A 21,109-nucleotide genomic window follows, 5' to 3' on the forward strand; every position below is an offset into this window, starting at 1 on the left:
CACAGGCTTCCCCACACAGGCTGGTTTCAAACTGTGATCCTCAGGTCTCGGCCTCTGGAGTAGCTAGGGTTACAGGTGTGAGCCACCAGCACCTGTCTTCCTTTCTGTTCTTAGAAGCTAGGCAGGAGCCCTGCCCATCCTGTTCAGAATGGAGAAGAGCAGAGGGAAGAGGGAGAAACTAGATCCCATTCGTCCTTCCACAGCTCAGCACTCTACAAAAATGTCCCCCCAAAGAGGTATCCGTAGTCTGCAGTTTCATGTCTCCCAGGGAAATCAGTCATTCAGATGAATCTTACAGGAAGGCTCTTACGGTTCCCAACAGGTAGCCCAGGGTCTCAAAGTTACTTCATCTCAAAGCAAGGCTGCCCTACTTCAAACAGCAGGCAGAAACTTCCATCTTCTTCAAGGCACAGGAAACGGTGGGCAAAGGACTGGAGAGAAGATCAGACCTGGGTTTCTGGCTCAATCATAAGTGAAGTTTCATCCTCAAGGGGATGTGCTGATTCTCTCTCCCCCACCCTCCTTGGGTCATGTCAGCCTCCTGGGGTCCCCAGCTTCACCTTCACTTCCCAGTCTGCCTCTTGGTTCAGCTCTAGTTGGGAGCAGACAGTCCCCATGGACCCCCGAGGGTGAAACCCTATTGGGCTGGGACAGAAATGTAAAGATGGGGCCAGCCCTCAGGGGAGAATTGGGGAGGGCCAAGATGGGAGGGGGAGGAGAACTTACCCTGTAACCTGATGAGATCCAGTTGAAGTATTTTTTTCAAGAGACTTTCTAAAATGTAAAGCTTTACATATTGACATGCAAAAAATTTCATGACACCTTGTGGAGTGAAAAAAAAATCACAAAACAGCGTGTGTGGTGTTTATATAAAAGCCTGTATGTGTTCAAAAAGACAAGAGACCAGAAGATTTCTGGAAGGTTGTTCACCAAAGTGTTAGTCTTATTTGTTTTTGAGGGGTAGAATTGGGGGGGGGGGGTAATTTATAAAGCCTCGCTCTTATTTTTCCATACTGCTTAGCTTTTTCTCTATAAGGATGTTTTTCCTTTGACACACAATAAAACTGCCAATGGGGCCATTTTCAATTGGGGGAGAAAAAGGATATCTTAGTTAGCAGAAAAGGACATTCAAGGAAGAACACCCTCTCTACCCATCAGCTGAGGTGCGGGGCAGGCAGAGCTTGTGCTGGACTTCCTTCCTGTCAGCCAACTCTGAGGCTCTCCGAAGCCGCTTTCCATGCAGCTAGAACATACTGGAAAGCGTTGCACACCGAGGCTGGGTCCCGTAAGGCCCAGTCTCACCCAGTCCCTCCCAGCCTGTGATGAAGCCCGGTGGAACCTGAATCAGAGGCAGAGCGGGGTCAGCACTTGGCAGCCCGATTGCTTTCCCACCTGTGAGAGTTTTTGTGGGCTCAGCCCAGGGGCCTTGCCACATTGGGGGGGGGGGGTGGGCTGCCTCTGCTGCTACCTCCCATTCCCTTTAAAGACCAAGCTTCCAGTGTGCTCCAGGACTGGAGGGCAACTTAGCCCACGTGCGCCTTTGTGGGGTCAGGAGAAAGTAAGGCATACCCCTCATGCCAAGGCAATCAGCACAGCACGCAGCAGACACCAACAAGACCTGGAGTCTGTATCCGGGCTATCATGGATGGCTTCTTGTAGGAGAGGGCCTTGGAAGTCTTTAAACCCAACTGCGGGGGGGGGGGGGGGGGGGGTGTGCGGAGGGATTCGCTGGTCTCCACGGGTGAGGGAGCCCACCTCGCCGATCTCCACCAACAGTCCAGAATTAACCCAGTGTGAGCCGCGAGGGGGCGGGGTGAGGCGGGGCGGGGCCGGGGTGCAGGGTGGAGGGGGAACTTCATAAAGCCACCGCGAAGGCGGCGGCGACGCTAGTGACAGCGGCCCGCTGGAGAGCGAGAGCCGGGGAGCTGCCGCGCGCGCGCGCGCGCCTGCAGGAGCCGGGCGCCCCGAGTCCAGGTTCGGGTGGCACCCCCCACCCCCCGCACCCCTCCTCGGCGCCCCGCCCCCTGTCCACCCCCCCTCCCCACGACCCTCTCTAGTCGGTGGGGGGGGAGCAGAGAGCAATTCGTCCTCGACGGCCGCGGGAAAGGTGCCCAGCCAGCCCCGGATGGGCATCGTGGAGCCGGGCAGCGGAGACATGCTGACGGGCACCGAACCGATGCCGACGAGCGACGAGAGCCGGGCGCCCGGCGCGGATCCGCAGCACCGCTACTTCTACCCGGAGCCCGGCGCGCAGGACGCGGCCGATCGTCGAGCAGGCGGCAGTCTAGGGGCGCCGTACGCCGGGGGCGCCCTGGTGCCCGCCCCGCCGGGCCGCTTCCTCGGAGCCTACGCCTACCCACCCCGACCCCAAGCGGCCGGCTTCCCCGGGGCGGGCGAGCCCTTCCCGCCGCCGGCGGGCGCCGAGGGCTACCACCAGCCCGGAGACGGCTACACCATCCCGGACCCGCGCGCCGGGCTCTACTCGGGGCCACGCGAGGACTACGCGCTGCCCGCGGGGCTGGAGGTGTCCGGGAAGCTGCGAGTGGCGCTCAACAACCACCTGTTGTGGTCCAAGTTCAACCAGCACCAGACGGAGATGATCATCACCAAGCAGGGGCGGTGAGTGCGGCGCGCGCGGGGCGGAGCCGGCCGGGGCCCCGCAGGCCGCCGGCACCCGCCGGGGACTGGCTGCCTGGCTGCCCGTTTTTCCTTCTTTTTCTGGCTAGACATGGTTCACGTCTCCCCGTCCTTCGCAGTTTAAGCTCTAGGAGGAAGTGGGGTTGTAGGTGAGGACCAGGGAAACTGGACGGCTGTTTAAGCCCAGGGTTTTCCGCCGGCAGCCAGGGCCAGGGACCCGAGAGGGTGCGCTGGGGCCCCAGGAGAAGTCACCTTGATGCAGGGGCAAAGGCGCCGCTGGCTTCACCCCGAGTTGGCATGTGCCCCTACCCCAGCTCTTGGTCCAAAGGGGAGTCGCCGTGGGCAGCGGGAGCTTGTGTTTGGTGCCTGATGTTTCTGGGCCTCCTTTTAATCCCTCTCTATGGGAAATTACAATGTTGGGGACAACAGTAAGGGCGCGGGGGGGGGGGGGACTTATATCCTGGGCATCCCCTGTACCCCCTCCCGTCCTGCTCTGAGCAGAGCAGCTTTGGTGGTGTATGGGGGGGGGGGGTAGGCCTGGATTTGGTAACATGGAGAAGTAGTCGCCAAGTTTCCTTTCCGGTCTTACTTTGAAATCATCTGTTGTGTATGTGTGTGTTCGGCAGGGGAGATGGCAGGGAAGCTTCTTGGGGGGAGATGTGTGTGGGGGGGTACACGTATCCTTTAAGGCATAAATGCCCAGGGCTTCCAGGGCCTGGGCAGCAGCGAGCGCAGCTTACGCAGGCCCACACTGCACCCTTGGAGACTGGTCCTGAAAATCGGCTTCATCCCTTCATCCCCAGTCCAACCTGGGGGAAGCTGGTGGGGGAGGCCTTCATGCACCCCCCTCCCCTCAGCCAGGTTCATGAATGGTAGATTTTGAGGCTGAGGGCCCTGCTTCCGCACAGAGCCTGCTGTGTAAGGAAAGAAAGAGAAACTTGCAGCTTGTGTGGTATTGTTTAGTGAGCAACACCCTGCGCGGGCCCTCCTGGGTCTGACTGAAGAGAGGGTGCTCCTACCCTTCCCCATGGGGACTTGGTGGGCCCAGGGCCAGCCAGGCCCCCTGGACCATGTCATTGGTAGGGTTGGGTTCAGGAGGTGTTGAGGAGAGGTCCTCAGGGTGGGATTTGGGTAGAGAGGGAAGACCTGGCTGAGTTGCCAAATGGCTGTTGGTCTGAGAGCAGCTGGGCATCTTGATCCTCTAGACAATTGCTATGAGGTGATCTGAGACTGAAGGGACCTGTCCACCTACCCACCTGTGATTGTTGCTGATCTGTTCCTCTTGACTGGGATGAACCGTAGGGAGATGGCAGTTGTTTTATGGCCTAGCCTTCATCTCTGAAGTCCTCTGGTAATTCCTATTGATGTGTCCTCAGCCACAGGCCAGGTTTGTGGACCAATGTGTCTGAATTGGAAGAGGCTTAAAAGTTCCTGTCCAGGCAGGGAAACTGGCCCAGAGATAGTAAGAGACTTTGCCGAGGTTACACAGCACACACATTCCTCAGCGCTCAGGTGGAATCAGTCTGGGTTTCTCTCTGTCTCCCCAGTTAAAACAGCCACCCACACTGTCCCAGGGCCTTCCTTCCATGTGCACTAACAGTGCTTTCACTTCCATTATTTCATTATGTTTTTTGGTAGGCCAAGCCATCCCCCCCCCCCCATTTTACAGATGAGAACACTGAGGTCAGAGATAACTAGTGGCTAGCACTCCATCACACACATCACACAGAGACCAATGGGGCCTCTGAACTCTCTGCTTGTGGTATTGTCAGGAGGCCTTCCCTTGCCCGGGTCTAACTAGAGTGTGGTCACATTACTGCTAGGCCTCTGGCCCTGTAGTTTGCACGAGTGGAGTACATGGAGTGAAGTTCAGGGGTCTAGCTGAGCGGGTCTGTCAGGGGTCTGTTTTAGGGAGGTGCTTCCAGGGGTGACTTGCTAATGTGTGTCTCAATCACTTCTCTCAGGTCCTCCCTCTCTTCTTTGAGTCCCTGCTGCGTAATTCTCACTGGACAAGTCTGTCTCTGTTTTAGATGCACATCCTTAATGTGTGTGTGTGTGTGTGTGTGTGTGTGTGTGCGCACGTGCCCGTGTGCATACCAGTCCTGGGGCTTGACCTCAGGGGGTGGGAGCTCTCTGCTCCAGGCTGGTATTCTAATCACTTGAGCTATACCTTCATTTCCAGCTTCTGACGGATAAAGTGGAGATAATAGTCTCATGGGCTTTTCTGTCCGCGCTGTGTTTGAACCAGTAATCTTAGATCTCAGCCTCCTGCATACCTAGAATTACAGGCATGAGCCACCAGTGCCCAGCTGGATTTTTATATATTTTTTATTATTAAAAAAATCCACTTCCAGTGTTTGAGTGCTTAATTGGAACTAAGAGTCTCACGGGGACTTTTCTTTTTTTCTTTTTTTTTTGTGTCCGGTCGTGGGGCCTGAACTCTGGGCCTGGGCGCTGTCCCTCAGCTCTTCAGCTCAAGGCTAGCACTCTACCACTTGAGCCACAGCGCCACTTCCAGCTTTTTTCTTTATGCTTATGTGGTACTGAGGAATCGAACCCAGGGCCTCAGGCATGCAAGGCAAGCCCTCTACCACTGAGCCACCTTCCCAGCCCTCACGGGGACTTTTCTGTCCTGGCTGGCTTCGAAATGTGATCTTCAGATCTCAGTCTCCTGACTTGCTAGGATTACAGGTGTGAGTCACTGGTGCCCAGAGTTTTTCCTTTGTTACTTTTGTTTTCTTTTCTTTTTGTCTTGTTTGTTCATCTATCTGTCTTTGGGAGGACAAAGTGGGGGGACACAGATATGGAGAGACAAAGGGTAAACAAATGAGCGGTAGTGCTCACTAGACACTGTTGAAAATGAACTATACAACTTGTGGGTAAGACAGGAGAGAAAAACTGGAAGAGAGCAAGGGAAGGGGTGATATTGTCCAAAAAGAAATGTACTCTTGGGCTGGGAAGGTGGCTCAGTGGTAGAGCGCTTGCCTTGCATGAATGAGGCCCTGGGTTCAATTCCTCAGCACCATATAAGCAAAAAGAAAAAAGCCGGAAGTGGCGCTGTGGCTCAAGTGGTAGAGCGCTAGCCTTGAGCTGAAGAGCTGAGGGACAGCACCCAGGCCCAGAGTTCAGGCCCCACGACCTGACCAAAAAAAAAAAAAAAAAAAGTACTCTTCATATAACTATAACCTGTCTGTACATCATCTTTATAATAACAATTTACATTTTTAAAAATTCCACTATATTCTGGACACCAGTGGCTCTCACACATGTAAACCTAGCTACTCAGGAGGCTAAGATCTGAAGATCAAAGTTCAAAGCCAGCTCTGGCAGGAAAGTCTATGAGACTCTTATCTCTACTTAACCACCAAAAAGTCAGAACTGGAGCTGTGGCTCAAGTAATAGAACACTAGATCAAGTAATAGAACACAAAAGCTCAGGGTAGCATCCAGACCCTGAGTTTAAGCCTTAGGACTGGCATACATATACGCAGGAACATACATACAATCCCCCTACACACATCTCTCTTGTCTGCTCTATTAGGAAGATACTAACAATTATTAAGCAATTCCCAGATGTTGTTTTACTTAAGTCATTATACACCTCTGAAAACAGATCTTAAAATATAAACCAGTACTAAAAACAAGCCTAAAAAGAAAGCTGAGCGTGGTGGCATCACTATTTAGATTAATTGGAGAACACTGAGGCCAGAGATAACTAGTTCACAGAGACCAATGGGGCCGCCAAACTCTCTGCTATTGGTATTGCCAGGAGGCCTTCCCATGCTGGGGTCTAACTGGAGTGTGGCCACGCTACTGCTAGGCCTAGGAGGCTTAGGCAAGAGGATTGTGAGTTCAAGCCAACCTGGGGCACATAGTGAGTCCAGGCAGCAGCTTGGGCTAGCTAGTAAGTTTAAAAAATATGAGGGCTGGGAAGGCTCAGTGGTAGAGTGCTTGCCTTGCATGCATGAGGCCCTGGGTTTGATTCCTCAGCACCACATAAGCAGAAAAAGCTGGAAGTGGCACTGTAGCTCAAGTGGTAGAGCGCTAGCTTTGAGCTGAAGAGCTGTGGGACAGCTCCTAGGCCCAGAGTTCAGGCCCCACGACTGAAAAAAAAAATTAAAATATAAAAATAATACTAAAAATAATATATACCTGAAAAGAAATTAATGAGTATTGATAAAGGATTTACTTTGATAGCTACTTATAATACTCAAAAAAAGAAATTAATGAATACCAATATTTTCCCCCTGATTTTTTTTTCCATAAATGAAGTACCTGAATCTGCATTTTACAATCATTTGTTTTTTGGGTCCGGTCGTGGCATCTGAACTCTAGGCCTGGGCGTTGTCCCTCAGCTCTTCAGCTTAAGGCTAGCGTTCTACCACTTGAGCCACAGCACCACTTCCGGCTTTTTTCTTTTTGCTTATGTGGTGCTGAGGAATGGAACTCAGGGCCTCATGCATGCAAGGCAAGCGCTCTACCAGTGAGCCACCTTCCCAGCCCTGCATTTTACAATCATTTGTATCTATGCTTTTTTTTTTGTTTTGGTCGGTCGTGGGGCTTGAACTCTGGGCCTGGGTGCTGTCCCTCAGCTCTTCAGCTCAAGGCGAGCGCTCTACCACTTGAGCCACAGCGCCACTTCCGGTTTTCTGGTGGTTTATTGGAGATAGGAGTCTCACGGTCTCTCCTGCCCGGGCTGGCTTTGAACCGCGATCCTCAGATCTCAGCCTCCTGAGTAGCTAGGATTACAGGCGTGAGCCACCAGCGCCCGGCGCTTTTTGTTTGTTGGTTATGGGGCTTAAACTGAGGGCCTGGGTGCTGTCCCTGAGCCTCTTTGTGCTCAAGGCTAGTGTTCTACAACTTAAGCCACAGCATCACTTCCAACTTTTTCTGTTGACGTGGTACTGAGGAATCGAACCCAGGGTTTCATGCATGCTAGGCAAGCACTCTACCACTAAGCTCCATTCCCAGTCCACTTCTGGTTTCTTGAGTGGTTAATTTGAGATGAGTCTCTCAGGGACATTTTTTGCCCTGGCTGGCTTTGAATCACAACCCTTAGATCTCATCTTGCCAAGTAACTAAGAGTACATGTATGAGCCACTGGTACCCAGCAGCATCTATGTTAAGGAGACATGTGGGCGTGACATAGGTCTCTGTGGGATGGAGGCCGTGGTTCTTTATCATTTCCTTTGATGACTCCCCTTGGATGTGACCTTAGCAGTCAGGTGCTGGGGAAGGAAGACAGAGGACACATCACCCTCAATTTAATTCCATCAGCCTCTATATCATCTTAGCTTGGGCTTCTTCTGGACCTGGGAAGTACCATAGCCCAGTGGCTCAGAGAACAGCTTCTTTTCGGTCCTCCTGCTTTGGTGGGCTGGACTGTCCCTCTGTGGGTTCTAATGACCTGCCAGTCATCACCACATCACCCACTGCTTTCTTCCTTTTGAAAATTTCTTCCACCCCAGGCTCACCCACAGCCCTACAGCCTTTCGTCCTGGCTGAGTCATTCTGTCCTGGATCCTTCCTCTCCTGCCCACCCCGGACCCAGCCTTCAATATAACCAGTCAGCCATTGAGTGGAAATGGGTGGGGAGCAGAGGGGCTGATTCCAGATATTGAAAATTGACCAAGGCAGCTGGAGTGAGGTTCGGAGAAGAGAACTGAGAAGAGGAAACTTTGTGCTTTTGTGTTTGTGGTGACTCTGGATAGTCTGGTAGTGCCACACATAGGCATGCTAGAGTTTCTATATGGAGTGTGTTGTTAGTGTGCCAACAAATATCTAACGGGATGGTAGAGGAGAGGCCGGGCCTCTGCGGGTGTGTGGGTGTGTATTAATTGCTGGTAATCCCCACTTTTCTGGGTGCGATTAGTTGATTATTATAATTAAGATAACTTGGGGGGAAGCTCTGTTGTTAAATAGCTCCATTGCATAGTGTTTGTCGATGTGAAGTTAGAGGATGGTAAAAACTTCAGTTCCATAGAGTCTTCGTGGGTTCCCTGCCATTATTATTTCTCCTTCACATGTTCGACTCTGAGAACTTGTTTAGATGAGTAAAAATATGTTTTCTACGAGGGCTAATGGTCTTCATTTTTTTTTTGAGGGGGGTCCGGTCGTGGGGCCTGAACTCTGGGCCTGGGCACTGTCCCTCAGCTCTTCAGCTCAAGGCTAGCACTCTACCACTTGAGTCACAGCACCACTTCCAGCTTTTTTTTCGTTGTTTTTTTTTTTTTGCTTATGTGGTGCTGAGGAATCGAACCCAGGGCCTCTGGCATGCAAGGCAAGCGCTCTACCACTGAGCCAACTTCCCAGCCCGGTCTTCAATTTTTTTGAGGCAGAAAGACAGCTTGTCTTTTTTGTGTGGCTAATGGCAAGTGGCTGTCTATGTTATAAGCCTGGGTTTGATCCACTTACAGCTTTTTTGGTAGTTACTTTAGTGGAGGTAAAAGTCTCACAGACTTTCCTGCCTGAGTAGCCTCCTGAGTAGCTAGGATTATAGGCATGAGCCATCAACACCCAGCTTCAGACATACTTTTTTTTTTTGGCCAGTTCTGGGGCTTGAACTCAGGGCCTGGGCAATGTCCCTGAACTTCTTTTGCTCAAAGCTCGTACTCTACCACTTGAGCCACAGTGTCACTTCCAGCTTTTTCTGTTTATATGGTAGTGAGGAATCGAACCCCTGGCTTCATGCTTGCTAGGCAAGCACACTACCACTGAGCCACCTTCCCAGCCCCTCACATATACTTTTTTTTTTGGTTGGTCGTGGGGCTTGAACTTTGGGCTTGGGTGCTGTCCCTGCGCTCTTCAGCTCAAGGCGAGTGCTCTACCGCTTGAGCCACAGTGCCACTTCCAGTTTTCTAGTGGTTTATTGGAGATAAGAGTCTCATGGACTTTCCTGCCCAGGCTGGCTTTGAACCACGATCCTCAGATCTAAGCCTCCTGAGTAGCTAGGATTACAGATGTGAGCCACTGGTGCCCGGCTATACTCTTAAAAAGTGATCCCAAGCTGGGCACTGGTGGCTTAGAATCCTAGCTACTCAGGAGGTCGAGATCTGAGGATTATGGTTCAAGACCAGCCAAGGTAGGAAAGTCTATGAGAATATTATTTCCAATTAACCACCAAAAAGCCAGTAGTGGAGCTGTGGCTCAAGTGGTCAAGTTGTGACAATCTTCATTGGAAAAGCTAAGGAATAGTGCCTAGGCCCTAAGTTCAAGGCCTACGATTGACAAAACAAAAACAAAACAAAAACTACCCACTTTAAATTAGTTTTTTATTAAGTTTTGGCAATGCTGGGATTTTAACTCAAGGCCTCATGCTTGTTAGGTTAGTGTGATACTATTGCATTTTTAGCCCAGTTTTCCATTTCCAACGTGGGCAAACCTGAATTGTGACCCACGTACTTTAAGCTTTGTGCCATTGCTGGGAGCACAGGCGCATACCATTGCAACAGCTTTTCCCAACTTTAGAGAGCCTTAGATGACAGGCATGCACCACTGTATTCAGTTATGGACTGAGAAAGCATCTACTCGGACTAGCCTAGAACCAAAATCCTGTTCTTAGTCTCCCAGGAGCTAGGATTATGGGCATTGAGCTACCGGTACCTGGTTTGGTTTGCTTTGGTTTGTTAATTTAATTATTTTTTCTCAGTCCTGGGGCTTGAACTCAGGGCCTGAGCACTGTCCCTGAGCTTCTTTTGCTCCAAGCTAGCACTCTACCCCTTGAGCCACAATGCTACTTCTGGCTTTTTCTATTTATATGGTACCAAGGAATCATACTCCTGGCTTTATGCATCCTAGGCAAGCACTCTACCACTAAGCCACATTCCCAGTCCAATTTTAATTTGTGTGTGTGTGTGTCGGTATTAGAGCTTGAACTCAGGGCCTGGGTGCTGTCCCTTAGCATTTTTGATCAAGGCTGGCGGCTCTACCACTTGAGCTGCAGTTCCACTTCCCACTTTCTGTTGGTTAATTGGAGATTAAGTCTCTTGAACTTTCCAGGCTCTTTTTGAACCGATCCTCACATCTCAGCCCTCCTGAGTAGTTAGAATTACAGGCGTGAGCCACAGGCATGGGCTATCTTTTTTTTTTTTTTTTTTTTGGGTCCGGTCGTGGGGCCTGAACTCTGGGCCTGGGCGCTGTCCCTCAGCTCTTCAGCCCAGGGCTAGCGCTCTACCGCTTGAGCCACAGCGCCACTTCTGGCTTTTTTTCTTTTTGCTTATGTGGTGCTGAGGAATCGAACCCAGGGCCTCAGGCATGCAAGGGAAGCGCTCTACCCTGAGCCACCTTCCCAGCCCCAACTATCTTATTTTTTGAGACAGAATCTCACTCTGTAACACGGGTTGGCCTCAAACTCTCCACCTTCTTGCTCCAGCCTCTCAATGTGCTAGCGCTTCAGTCACTAACCACCACACCTGGTTCTCCTTGTTCTTTTGATTTTGCAAATTGAAGTATGTGCCAGGTGTTTAGGATCTGGTGGGGTGGTTCCATGGCTCTGAGAATCCCCTTGTGGTGGGTTGGCCCTTGGGAGCAGCAGAGCTCTTGGACGCTGAGGCTTTGGGGGCGGGTTCAAATGTGGCACTGACCTATCTCCATTCCCTTCCCAGCAAAGTATCATGTAAATTGGGGGCTATTTTGAGTTTCAAGCTGGTGATGCTTCGTACCTTTCAGAGTGAAACCAAGAGCTCTTTTTCTTCTCTTCTTTTTGCTCTTCTTCTCCCTGCCTCCTTCATTTCCCATTGCTTGTAATAAAAGCAAGATGGAAGCTGGGTCCCAGTTGGCTCATAGTGGCAATTCTAGCTACTCACAAGACTGAGATCTGAGGATTGATTTGTAAAGCCAGCCCAGGCAGACAAATTGGAGAGAGTCTTCTCTTCAATTTGCCAACAGAACGCCAGAAACAGAAATATGGCTGAAGTGCAGAGTGCCAGCCTTAAGCAGAAAAACTAAGCATGAGCAGGAAATCCTCAGTCTCAGCCCCAGTACTAGCGTGTGGGCACACACACACACACACACACACACACACACACACAAAGAAAAAGCAAGACCAATGGATGGAGACCACAGCATAGGCTCTGCAGATTGAAAACCCCACTTTATTCTCTCACCAGGGAGTTGTCACCAAATCTCTCTCCCATCTTTAGTATTTTCAAGTATAAAACTGTCAATAACATTTTATATATCAAGGTGTGGTTTGATGAGTTGGTGGTATGTAAATAGAGGTTCAAAGAAATATATTCTGGAGCTGGGCGCCAGTGGCTCATGCCTGTAATCCTAGCTACTCAGGAGGCTGAGATCTGAGGATCGAGGTTCAAACCAGCCGGGGCAGGAGAGACCGTGAGACTCCTATCTCCAATAAACCACTAGAAAACCAGAAGTGGCGCTGTGGTTCAAGTGGTAGAGCACTCGCCTTGAGCTGCAGAGTTCAGGGACAGTACCCAGGCCCAGAGTTCAAGCCCCACAACCAACCAAAAAAAAAAAAAAAAAAGAGAGAGAAGTATATTCTGGAACTAGGGATGTATGGCTCAATATAGAGTGTTTGCTTAGCATGTACAAGGCCCGGTTGGATTTTATACACAGCACAAAAAAACAAACAAATAAACAAAAAGTGAAACTGGGTGTCAGTGGCTCATGCCTGTAATCCTAGCTATGTAGGAAGCTGAGATCTGAGGCTCACAATTCAAAGCCAGCCTAGATAGGAAAGTAAATGAGACTCATGTCTAACCACCAAAAGGCTGAGGGAGCTAGGGCTCAAGTGGTAGAGCATCATCCCTGAGCCAAAAAGCTAAAGGACAGCACCCAGGCCCTGAGATCAAGCTCCAGAACTGGCACTGAAAAACACACCAAAATGTTTCTATTTTATTTATTTATTTTTGTCGGTTGTGGGGCCTGAACTCTGGGCCTGGGCGCTGTCTCTCAGCTCTTCTGCTCTAGGCTAGTGGTGTACCACTTGAGCCACAGCGCCACTTCCGGCTTTTTTCTGCATATGTGGTGCTGAGGAATCAAACCCAGGGCCTCATGCATGAAAGGCAAGCACTCTACCACTGAGCCATCTTCTCAGCCCCTTTCTAATTTTTTATTCGTACAAGTTTGGTTAGGAACCAGTTACAATATAGGAAATATTTGATGACCTTACACTGTTCTTAATTGAGTTGGTGAGAAAAATGGATTGGAAAACTCCTACCACTTTTGAATGCTCAATACCTAATCCTTAACCTTTGATTCCTCAGTCAGCAGGCCCATCAAGCCCCTGTGACCCAGATCCAGGAACCAGAGCTGAGTCCCCTGCTTAGGGTCCTCCAGAAAGACTAGAGAGCTTGAATATAGTTCTGGGCCTGGAAGATAAGACCTTCTTGGATGGAAGTGGGCCTGGAAAGAGATGAGCTATGTTTTACATGGTTTGGGCTCCTAAATAGCTTGCAGAGACAAGGTAGACTGGAGTTATTTATTGATATTTACAGGTGAGGAAGCAAGCAAGTTTTGCTTGGAAATTAAGTCATCCAAGACCAAGAGTCTGATAAATCTCTTTTTCTCAGCCCAGGTGTCTGAGGAGCTAGGAATGTAATAGCGCCCTCCTGGGAAAGTTTTCCAGGGTTGTCAGGGGGTGCTGCTCAGGACCCACCCAAAAGTTTGCCTTGGCCCCTGAAACTCTCCATGCCCTTTGCTTCCTGACTCAGGGATGGGTGGCTTTGTATTCTCCAGGGCTCTCATGGGAACAGGGGTGTGTGAGATGAATGCATGGTTTTTGTTGGGAGAGGTTGGACTCAGGGCCTCAAGCTTGCTAGGCTGGCACTTTACCACTTGAGCCACACCTCCAGCTCTGCTTTTTGTTCATTACTTTTGGAAATGGAGTCTGTCAAACTTTTCTGCCAGTGCTGCCTTCAAGCCTCAGTCCTCCAGATCTCAGCCTCTTGAGTAGTAGGATTGGAGGCATGCACAGCAGCACTCAACTTAGGGATGAGAAACATTTTTCTTTGTTTTGTGTGTGTGTGCCAGTCCTGGGCTTGAGCTCTGTCCCTGGACACTGTCCCTGAGCTTTTGTGCTCAAGGCTAGTGCTCTACCACTTGAACCACAGCTCCACTTCCAGCTTTTTTTGTAGTTTAGTGGAGAGAAGAGTCTCATGGACTTTCCTGCTCGGGCTGGCTTTGAACAGTGATCTTTAGATCTCAGCCTCCTGAGTAGCTAGGATTTTAGGTGTGAGCCACCATACCCAGCTTGAGAGGCATTTCTGATGACAGTTTGTCTCAGCTGTTTTGGCAACCTCTTTTTCCTGCCCAGCTTTTAAGAGAGATGCTCAACCACTGGAGCTGGTGATGGCCCTGTTAGTGAGGAGGCGGTAGCCCTAGTGATGTTGCTGGTAGTTGTGATGTTTGAAGGCAGTGGTTGTAGTGATGGAAGAGGTGGTTAGAGGAGGAGGGTTGGGATGGTAGGGGGACAGTGGTAGTGACGGTGATAGTGGAGGTGGTGGTTGTAGTGATGGTAGAAGTGGTAGTTGTAGTAGTGGCTGTGATGGAGGTGGTGTTTGTAATGATCGTGGAGGTGGTGATGTAACGATGGCGATTAGAGGGAGGATGGTTGTGATGGTGAAGACGTAATGGTAGTTTTGGTGATGTGAAGGCAGTGGTTGTAGCGATGGTGGAAGTGGTTAGAGGGAAGGCAGCTGTGCTGGTGGAGCAGTAGTAGTGATGAGGTAGGCAGTGGTGGTTCACATCTGTAACTCTACTCACTCAGGAGGCTGAGATCTGAGAACTGCAGTTCAAAGCCAGCTGGGCAGGAAAGTCCATGAAATTTTTTTTTTTTTGACCAGCCCTAGGGCTTGAACTCTGGGCCTGGGCATTGTTCTTAAGCTTCTTTTGTTCAAGGCTAGCACTCTACCACTTGAGACACAGCACCACTTCTGGCTTTTTTCTGTGTATGTGGTACTGAGGAATTGAACCCAGGGCTTCATGCATGCAAGGCAAGCACTCTACCACTAAGCCACATTCCCAGTCCCTCCATGAAACTCCTTTTTTTTTTTGTCATTTGTGGGGCTTGAACTCTGGGCTTGGGCGCTGTCCCTACACTCTTCAGCTCAAGGCGAGCGCTCTACCGCTTAAGCCACAGCATCACTTCCGGTTTTGCAGTTGTTTATTGGAGATCAGAGTCTCACACACTTTCCTCCCCAGGCTGGCTTTGAACCATGATCCTCAGATCTCAGTCTCCTGAGAGGCATGAGCCACCGGCGCCTGGCTCCATGAAATTCTTATCTCCAATTAACTACCAAAAAGCCAGAAGTGGTACTATAGTTCAAAGTGGTAGAGTGCTAGCCTTGAGTAGAAAACTTCAGGGACAGCAGCTAGGCTGCTGAGTTCAAGCCCCACAACTGACCAAAAAAAAAAAAATAGTAGTGGATGATAGTGGAGGTGGTGGTTGTGGTGATGGAGATGGTGGAAGGATGGTTATAATGATGCCCAAGAGGGAAGAGGTGGTGGTTATCGAGATGGTGGAGGTGGTGGTTAGAAGATGGTTATGTTGGTGGAGGGGTCGTGGCAGTGATCATGGAGGTGGAGAGTGTGTCGATGCTGCTGCTGGTGGTTGTGACATGAAGGCCATAGCTGTAGCGATAGGTAGGCGGAGATAGTGGTGAGAATGATGGTGGTTGTGATAGTGGAGACGGTGGTTGTCATGATGGTGATAACGGGGGTAGTGATTGTGGAAGTGGTGGAGATGGGCAGTGTAGGAGAGAACTTCCCTTTCTGAATCTTACTATGGCACAAAAGACAATACGACAGCACCCAACCCCTTCACTTCTATTTTCCCCAAGAGCCAAGACTTTGAGCATGAGGATTCTGTTTGATATAGCCTTCTTTTGGAAAGATGAGAAGGATCCTGTCCACCTAGGACATTAGGTGATCCCCCATGACCCAGGCCTGGGACAGATCCTACTTCATCAAGTTCAGGAATAGGGGGCAGGGAGGGCCTACAGGTGGGAGCTGTAGGGTAGGTGAGTGTTTTTCAGAGTGAGGGAGAGAGTCTCTGTAGAGAGAAGGATGGGGTCTGAGGCATGAGGCTCTTTTAGGAACTGCCTGTGGAGAGCTGGCTTGTGTTTGCTCCTCCTGAGGAACACACTAAAGTTTGAGGCAGTGCTGTTAAGTATCTAGCATCTGACCCTGTGAAAGGAAAGCATTTAAAAAAGCCTATGGGCTGGGCACTGGTGGCTTACAACTATAATCTTAGCTACTTAGAAAGCTGAGATCTGAAAATTGCAACTCAAAGCGGTCTGGGCGGGAAAGTCTGTGAGACTCTTATCTCCAATAAACCACCAGAAAACCAGAAGTGGAGCTGTGGCTCAAAGTGGTAGAGCACTAGAGTCTTGAGCTCTGGGACAGCACTCAAGGGCCCTGAGTTCAAACCTTATGATCAACCACCACCACAACAAAAAGCCTATGTGTTGGGAATATAGCTCAGTGATAGAGTATTTACATAGCATGTGTGTGGCCTCAAATTCTACCCCTAGGCACTGACACATATACACAATGAAAGACCAGCTGATAGTATTGGCTGATTCCTATGGTGTAACTACTTCTACTATGATAATTTCAAGCTGTCAGAATGATGTTGAACATAGATACTGGGCAATTAGTGTTGAGTGATATCAAGATGAACATAGAATTGCAGGGAAATGCACCACAAACCATTCCCTATAGGCTCACTACACAGATACGATAGCCATAAATAATCTTCATAGCAGAGACAAGAGCAGAACATACTGGGGGAAAAAAAACAGGAAATTATTTCTGAGTATGGATTATCTTGGCTTTTAATAGGATGTACTTAATTGTAAGTTTATGTCATTTTTTAAAAATGATGACTGTGCTTACCAACTGGCCGGTAGACTTCTTGAACATTCGCCAGATGGCTCTTGTGAGCAGGTGGAAGTGGTTCCGGCACATAGCATGTTGCTGGTGTGAGTGGCCATGGCGCGGGGGCTGATGGGTCCTGGGGTCTCTCTCTTTTTCCCACAGGCGAATGTTCCCATTCCTCTCATTTACTGTGGCTGGACTGGAGCCCACCAGCCATTACAGGATGTTTGTGGACGTGGTCCTGGTGGATCAGCACCACTGGCGATATCAGAGTGGAAAGTGGGTGCAGTGCGGAAAGGCCGAGGGCAGCATGCCAGGTATGTGCCCACCTTGAGGATGATGGATAAGATTTTCCAGGTGGCACGCCCCCTAGTGGAACACGGGATTCAAGTCTACTTCCCTCTCCCTCCCCCACCTTCCCTTTCACTTCGCTTGTCTACCACCCACCCTGCCTTATTGTCACAGCTCCCACCTCAGGGGTCTGTTTTGTTGTGTGTGTGGGGGGGGGGGGGCTGTTTACCAAAGAGGTCAACTATCCACAGGGAACCGCCTGTACGTCCACCCGGATTCCCCCAACACCGGAGCCCACTGGATGCGCCAGGAAGTTTCCTTTGGGAAACTTAAGCTCACAAACAACAAGGGAGCCTCGAACAATGTGACTCAGGTAGAACCACCTGGCCCACCCTGAGGCTGAGATCCCAGAAGGTCTTCCTGTGGCCCCTGGGGCTGGCTTCTGCTGCTTTTTCTTCCTCTCTGAACTCTGGCTCTTTCCCACTCCACCTTGAAAAGAAGTTGGGATGGGAGAAGCCGGTAAGGGTCACCTTCAACCAAGCAAGGCCAAGCTTGCCTTGGGAGCTTCTTCACTGAATCCCAAACCGCCATGATTTATCACCACGAGGAGCCACGACACTGGGTGTCTCAGGGACTGGATGTAGAATTTCTTCAGGTTGGGAAATCCTGTTAAAAGCACACTTATCATCTCCTGGTATCTGTGGCTCATGCCTGTAATCCTAACTACTCAAGAGGCTGAGATTTGGAGGATCACAGTTCAAAGCCAGCCCAGTCAGGAAAATCTGTGAGACTCTTATTCCAATTAACCACCAGAAAACCAGAAGTGGCCCTGTGGCTCAAAATGATAGACCACTATCCTTAAGTGAAAAAGCTCAAGGGGCAATGCCCAGGCCCCTGAGTTCAAGCCACACAACCGACCAAAAATAAAAATAGCAGCACACTTATCCCTAAAAAGCACTTGTGTGTGTGTGTGTGTGTGTGTGTGTGTGTGTGTGTGTGTGTGTGTATGCAGGTCATAGGGCTTGAACTCTGGGCTTGGGTGCTGGGCATCCTTCAGCTCTTCAGCTCAAGGCTAGTGCTCTACCACTTGATCCACAGTGCCACTTCTGATTTTCTGTTGGTTTATTGGAGATAAGAGTCTCAGATCTCAGCCTCCTGACTAGCTAGGATTAGGCGTGAGCCACTGGTGCCCAGCTCAAAAGTATTATGTTAATACTTTGGCTGTATAGAGCAGGAAAGGAAGCAAGAGGCTAGAATTGGGCCCCCCAAAAGGTTGGGGACTGGAGTTGGAAGGCCCGGGAGAAGGTACATGATGACTTCAGGGTCCCTTCTAGCTTCCCCACAGGGCCAGTGGTTGATGGGGCAGAGAACCATGCATGGAGCATGTGTTAGGCCACTACAGGGAGGGCAGATCCTTACACCTGCCAACCGCCTGAGGCATTCTGCTGTCTCTTCAGATGATTGTGCTGCAGTCTCTTCATAAGTACCAGCCCCGGCTGCATATCGTGGAGGTGAATGATGGAGAGCCAGAAGCCCCCTGCAATTCTTCTAACACACACATCTTTACTTTCCAAGAAACCCAGTTCATTGCTGTCACCGCTTACCAGAATGCCGAGGTGAGAGCCGCAATGTTCCTGGGGAGAAACCTCCCCAGATTCAGAAACTTCCAGATTCCCCAGATCTATGGCTCAGGTGACTCTGTTTCCTTTTGTCTAGATCACACAGCTGAAAATTGATAATAACCCCTTTGCCAAAGGATTCCGGGAGAACTTTGAGTCGTGAGTATCATGGGGTTCCCCTCCCCATTGGTCCCTTTATTGGAACAAAAAAAAAAAAAAAAAAGAAGAAGACTAGGTGCTGGTGGCTCAGTCCTGTAATCCTAGCTACTCTGGAGGCTGAGATCTGAGGATCGTGTGATTCAAAGCCAACCTGGGCAGGAAAGTGTGTAAGACTCTTATTTCCAATGAACCACCAGAAAACCGGAAGTGGGGCTATGGCTCAAGTGGTAGAGCGCTAGCCTTGAGCTGAAGAGCTGAGGGACAGCGCCCAGGCCCAGAGTTTGAGCCCCATGACAAGAAAGAAAGAAAGAAAGAAAGAAAGAGAGGAAGAAAGAAAGAAGAAAGAAAGAAAGGAAAGAAAGAAAGAAAGGAAGGAAGGAAGGAAGGAAGGAAGGAAGGAAGGAAGGAAGGAAGGAAGGAAGGAAGAAAGAGAAAGGGAAGGACTCCATGGGAGCTGGTTTAGCTTGTGACCCCTGTTTTTCTTGCTTCTGGTTTTATTTTTAGAATGTATGCCTCTGTGGATACCAGTGTCCCCTCCCCGCCTGGAGCCAACTGTCAACTGCTGGGAGGAGACCCCTACTCACCTCTCCTGTCCAACCAGTATCCTGTCCCCAGCCGCTTCTACCCAGACCTCCCCAGCCAGGCCAAGGATGTGGTCCCTCAACCTTATTGGCTGGGGACCCCCCGAGACCACAGCTATGAGGCGGAATTCCGGGCTGTCAGCATGAAACCTGCATTCCTGCCTTCTGCTCCTGGGCCCACCATGCCCTACTATCGGGGCCAGGAGGTCCTAGCCCCTGGGGCTGGCTGGCCTATGCCCCCTCGGTACCCTCCTAAAATGGGTCCACCTGGCTGGTTCCACCCCATGCAGACTCTGCCCATGGAACCTGGCCCGGGAGCCTCCGAGGGGCGGGGGCCCGAGGAGCAGGGCTCCCCTTCATTGTGGACTGAGATCACCCCTCTCCGGCCAGAGCCTGGTGACTCAGGACTGGGCGAAGGAGACTCTAAGAGGAGGCGGGTGTCACCCTACCCTTCCAGCGGTGACAGCTCGTCCCCTGCCGGGGCTCCTTCTCCTTTGGAGAAGGAAGCCGAAGGCCAATTTTATAATTATTTTCCCAACTGAGCAGATGCTGTGCTGAGAAGACAATGTTCTTAGGTTGGAGGAGGTTGACTCACTTAGAAAACAGGCTGGAGAAACCCCGGCTCCCCTTGGGGAGAGGGGACCCAAGGAATTCTGGGTTCACTCCCTACTTCCTGACCCACAATGAAACGTGACAGGAGTGTCCCCTGCCCCTTTTCCACCCAAACTACAGTCATGTACCTGGTGCTGCTTCTGGTGGATGGCCCTGTGGAGAAGAGAAAATGGAGGAGAGAAGGTTCTGGACCTAAAAGAGCTTTGTGACTTCTAGTCAGGTGAGGTGCTGGGACTGGAGACCAACCCTTCACCTTGGCAGTAACTGGCCCGTTTCATCCATGTGTGTGTTAACCCCTGACCCGAAGAGGAAGACATGGATTTGAGAACAGTCAGCCAGCCAGAGTCAAGGAAGAGGACGCAGGTGACTATGGGGAGCTGGCCTGGGCCCACCTGCTGGGAGACAGGAGTGGGGCACACAGGGGACGGGGCAGGGAGGGGGCGGGGTGGCCACACGAGGTCTCATTCGTGGTGTCTGTGCGCATGCACGCTTTTTTCTTTTTTCTTTTTTTTTTTTTTTAAATTCTTTTGGACAGAGGATATTTATTGTACAGAGAGTGGAGTCTGGATGTATTTCTTTTGTCTTCATCACTTTCTGAAAATAAACATGGAACTGTTGAGTGTGTCCTGCTTCCATGCTAGTGTGTGTGTGTGTGTGTGTGTGTGTGTGTGTGTGTGTTGGGGGGGGGTGACTCACCTGGGGATGGCCAGTTCAGCCAAAGCCATTCAGTCAGCCCTCCCTTCAGGGGCACCTGCAAGGAACTAGAAGTGTTCAACAGAGCTAGAGCCAGGCCCGGGTGTGTCCTGCCCTCAGCATTCAGATTGACGGTCCATGCTGCATGGACCGTCAATCTGATGTCTGATGATCTTTGTCCTAAGGCATCTTAGGACAAAGAGACATCTCAGTTTTTTAATGCACCCAGCCTGGGAGGTAAAGTGTGAGGATAATTTCAGGGGATCGGACTAGATGGAATGTGGAGAACAATGGCACTTGATTTCTCTTTGCATCTCTACAGTTCTCCATTTTCATCTCTAGGGCTGTTCAAGGATGAAAGGAGCAAATATAAATGGAAACATGTGGCCTGGCTATTTGTGCAGGTCAACAACAGCCAAATATTGCCAAGTGTGGTAATACATGCCCCTAATCCCAGGAATAGGTCAGAGGATCAGTCTCAAGGCCGCCCTGGGAAAAATCTTGAGATTCTACTTGAAAAATAACCAAAGCAAAAAGGGACTGGAGCTGGGCACCAGTGGCTCATGCTTAGAATCCTAGCAACTCAGGAGGCTGGAATCTGGAATCTGAGGACTGTGATTCAAAGCCAGCCTGGGCAGGAAAGTCTGAGACTCATCTCCAATAAAACCACACACACACA

At 50.4% G+C, this 21,109-nt stretch overlaps 1 protein-coding gene across 1 annotated transcript; it reads left to right on the forward strand.

The window, feature by feature from the left end:
* The first annotated feature begins 2,045 nt into the window (after positions 1 to 2,045).
* Positions 2,046 to 20,354, forward strand: Tbx21 (T-box transcription factor 21). The gene is made up of 6 exons (XM_042673773.1): positions 2,046 to 2,619; positions 16,638 to 16,792; positions 17,018 to 17,139; positions 18,224 to 18,382; positions 18,483 to 18,544; positions 19,049 to 20,354. Exons 1-6 carry the CDS (start codon positions 2,126 to 2,128, stop codon positions 19,665 to 19,667), a joined length of 1,611 nt encoding a protein of 536 aa, XP_042529707.1. The 5' UTR covers positions 2,046 to 2,125; the 3' UTR covers positions 19,668 to 20,354.
* The last annotated feature ends 755 nt before the right edge of the window (positions 20,355 to 21,109 follow it).

Source organism: Dipodomys spectabilis, unplaced genomic scaffold, assembly GCF_019054845.1.
Source record: "Dipodomys spectabilis isolate Male_0828 unplaced genomic scaffold, ASM1905484v1 ptg000018l, whole genome shotgun sequence".
Lineage (NCBI taxonomy): Eukaryota > Metazoa > Chordata > Mammalia > Rodentia > Heteromyidae > Dipodomys > Dipodomys spectabilis.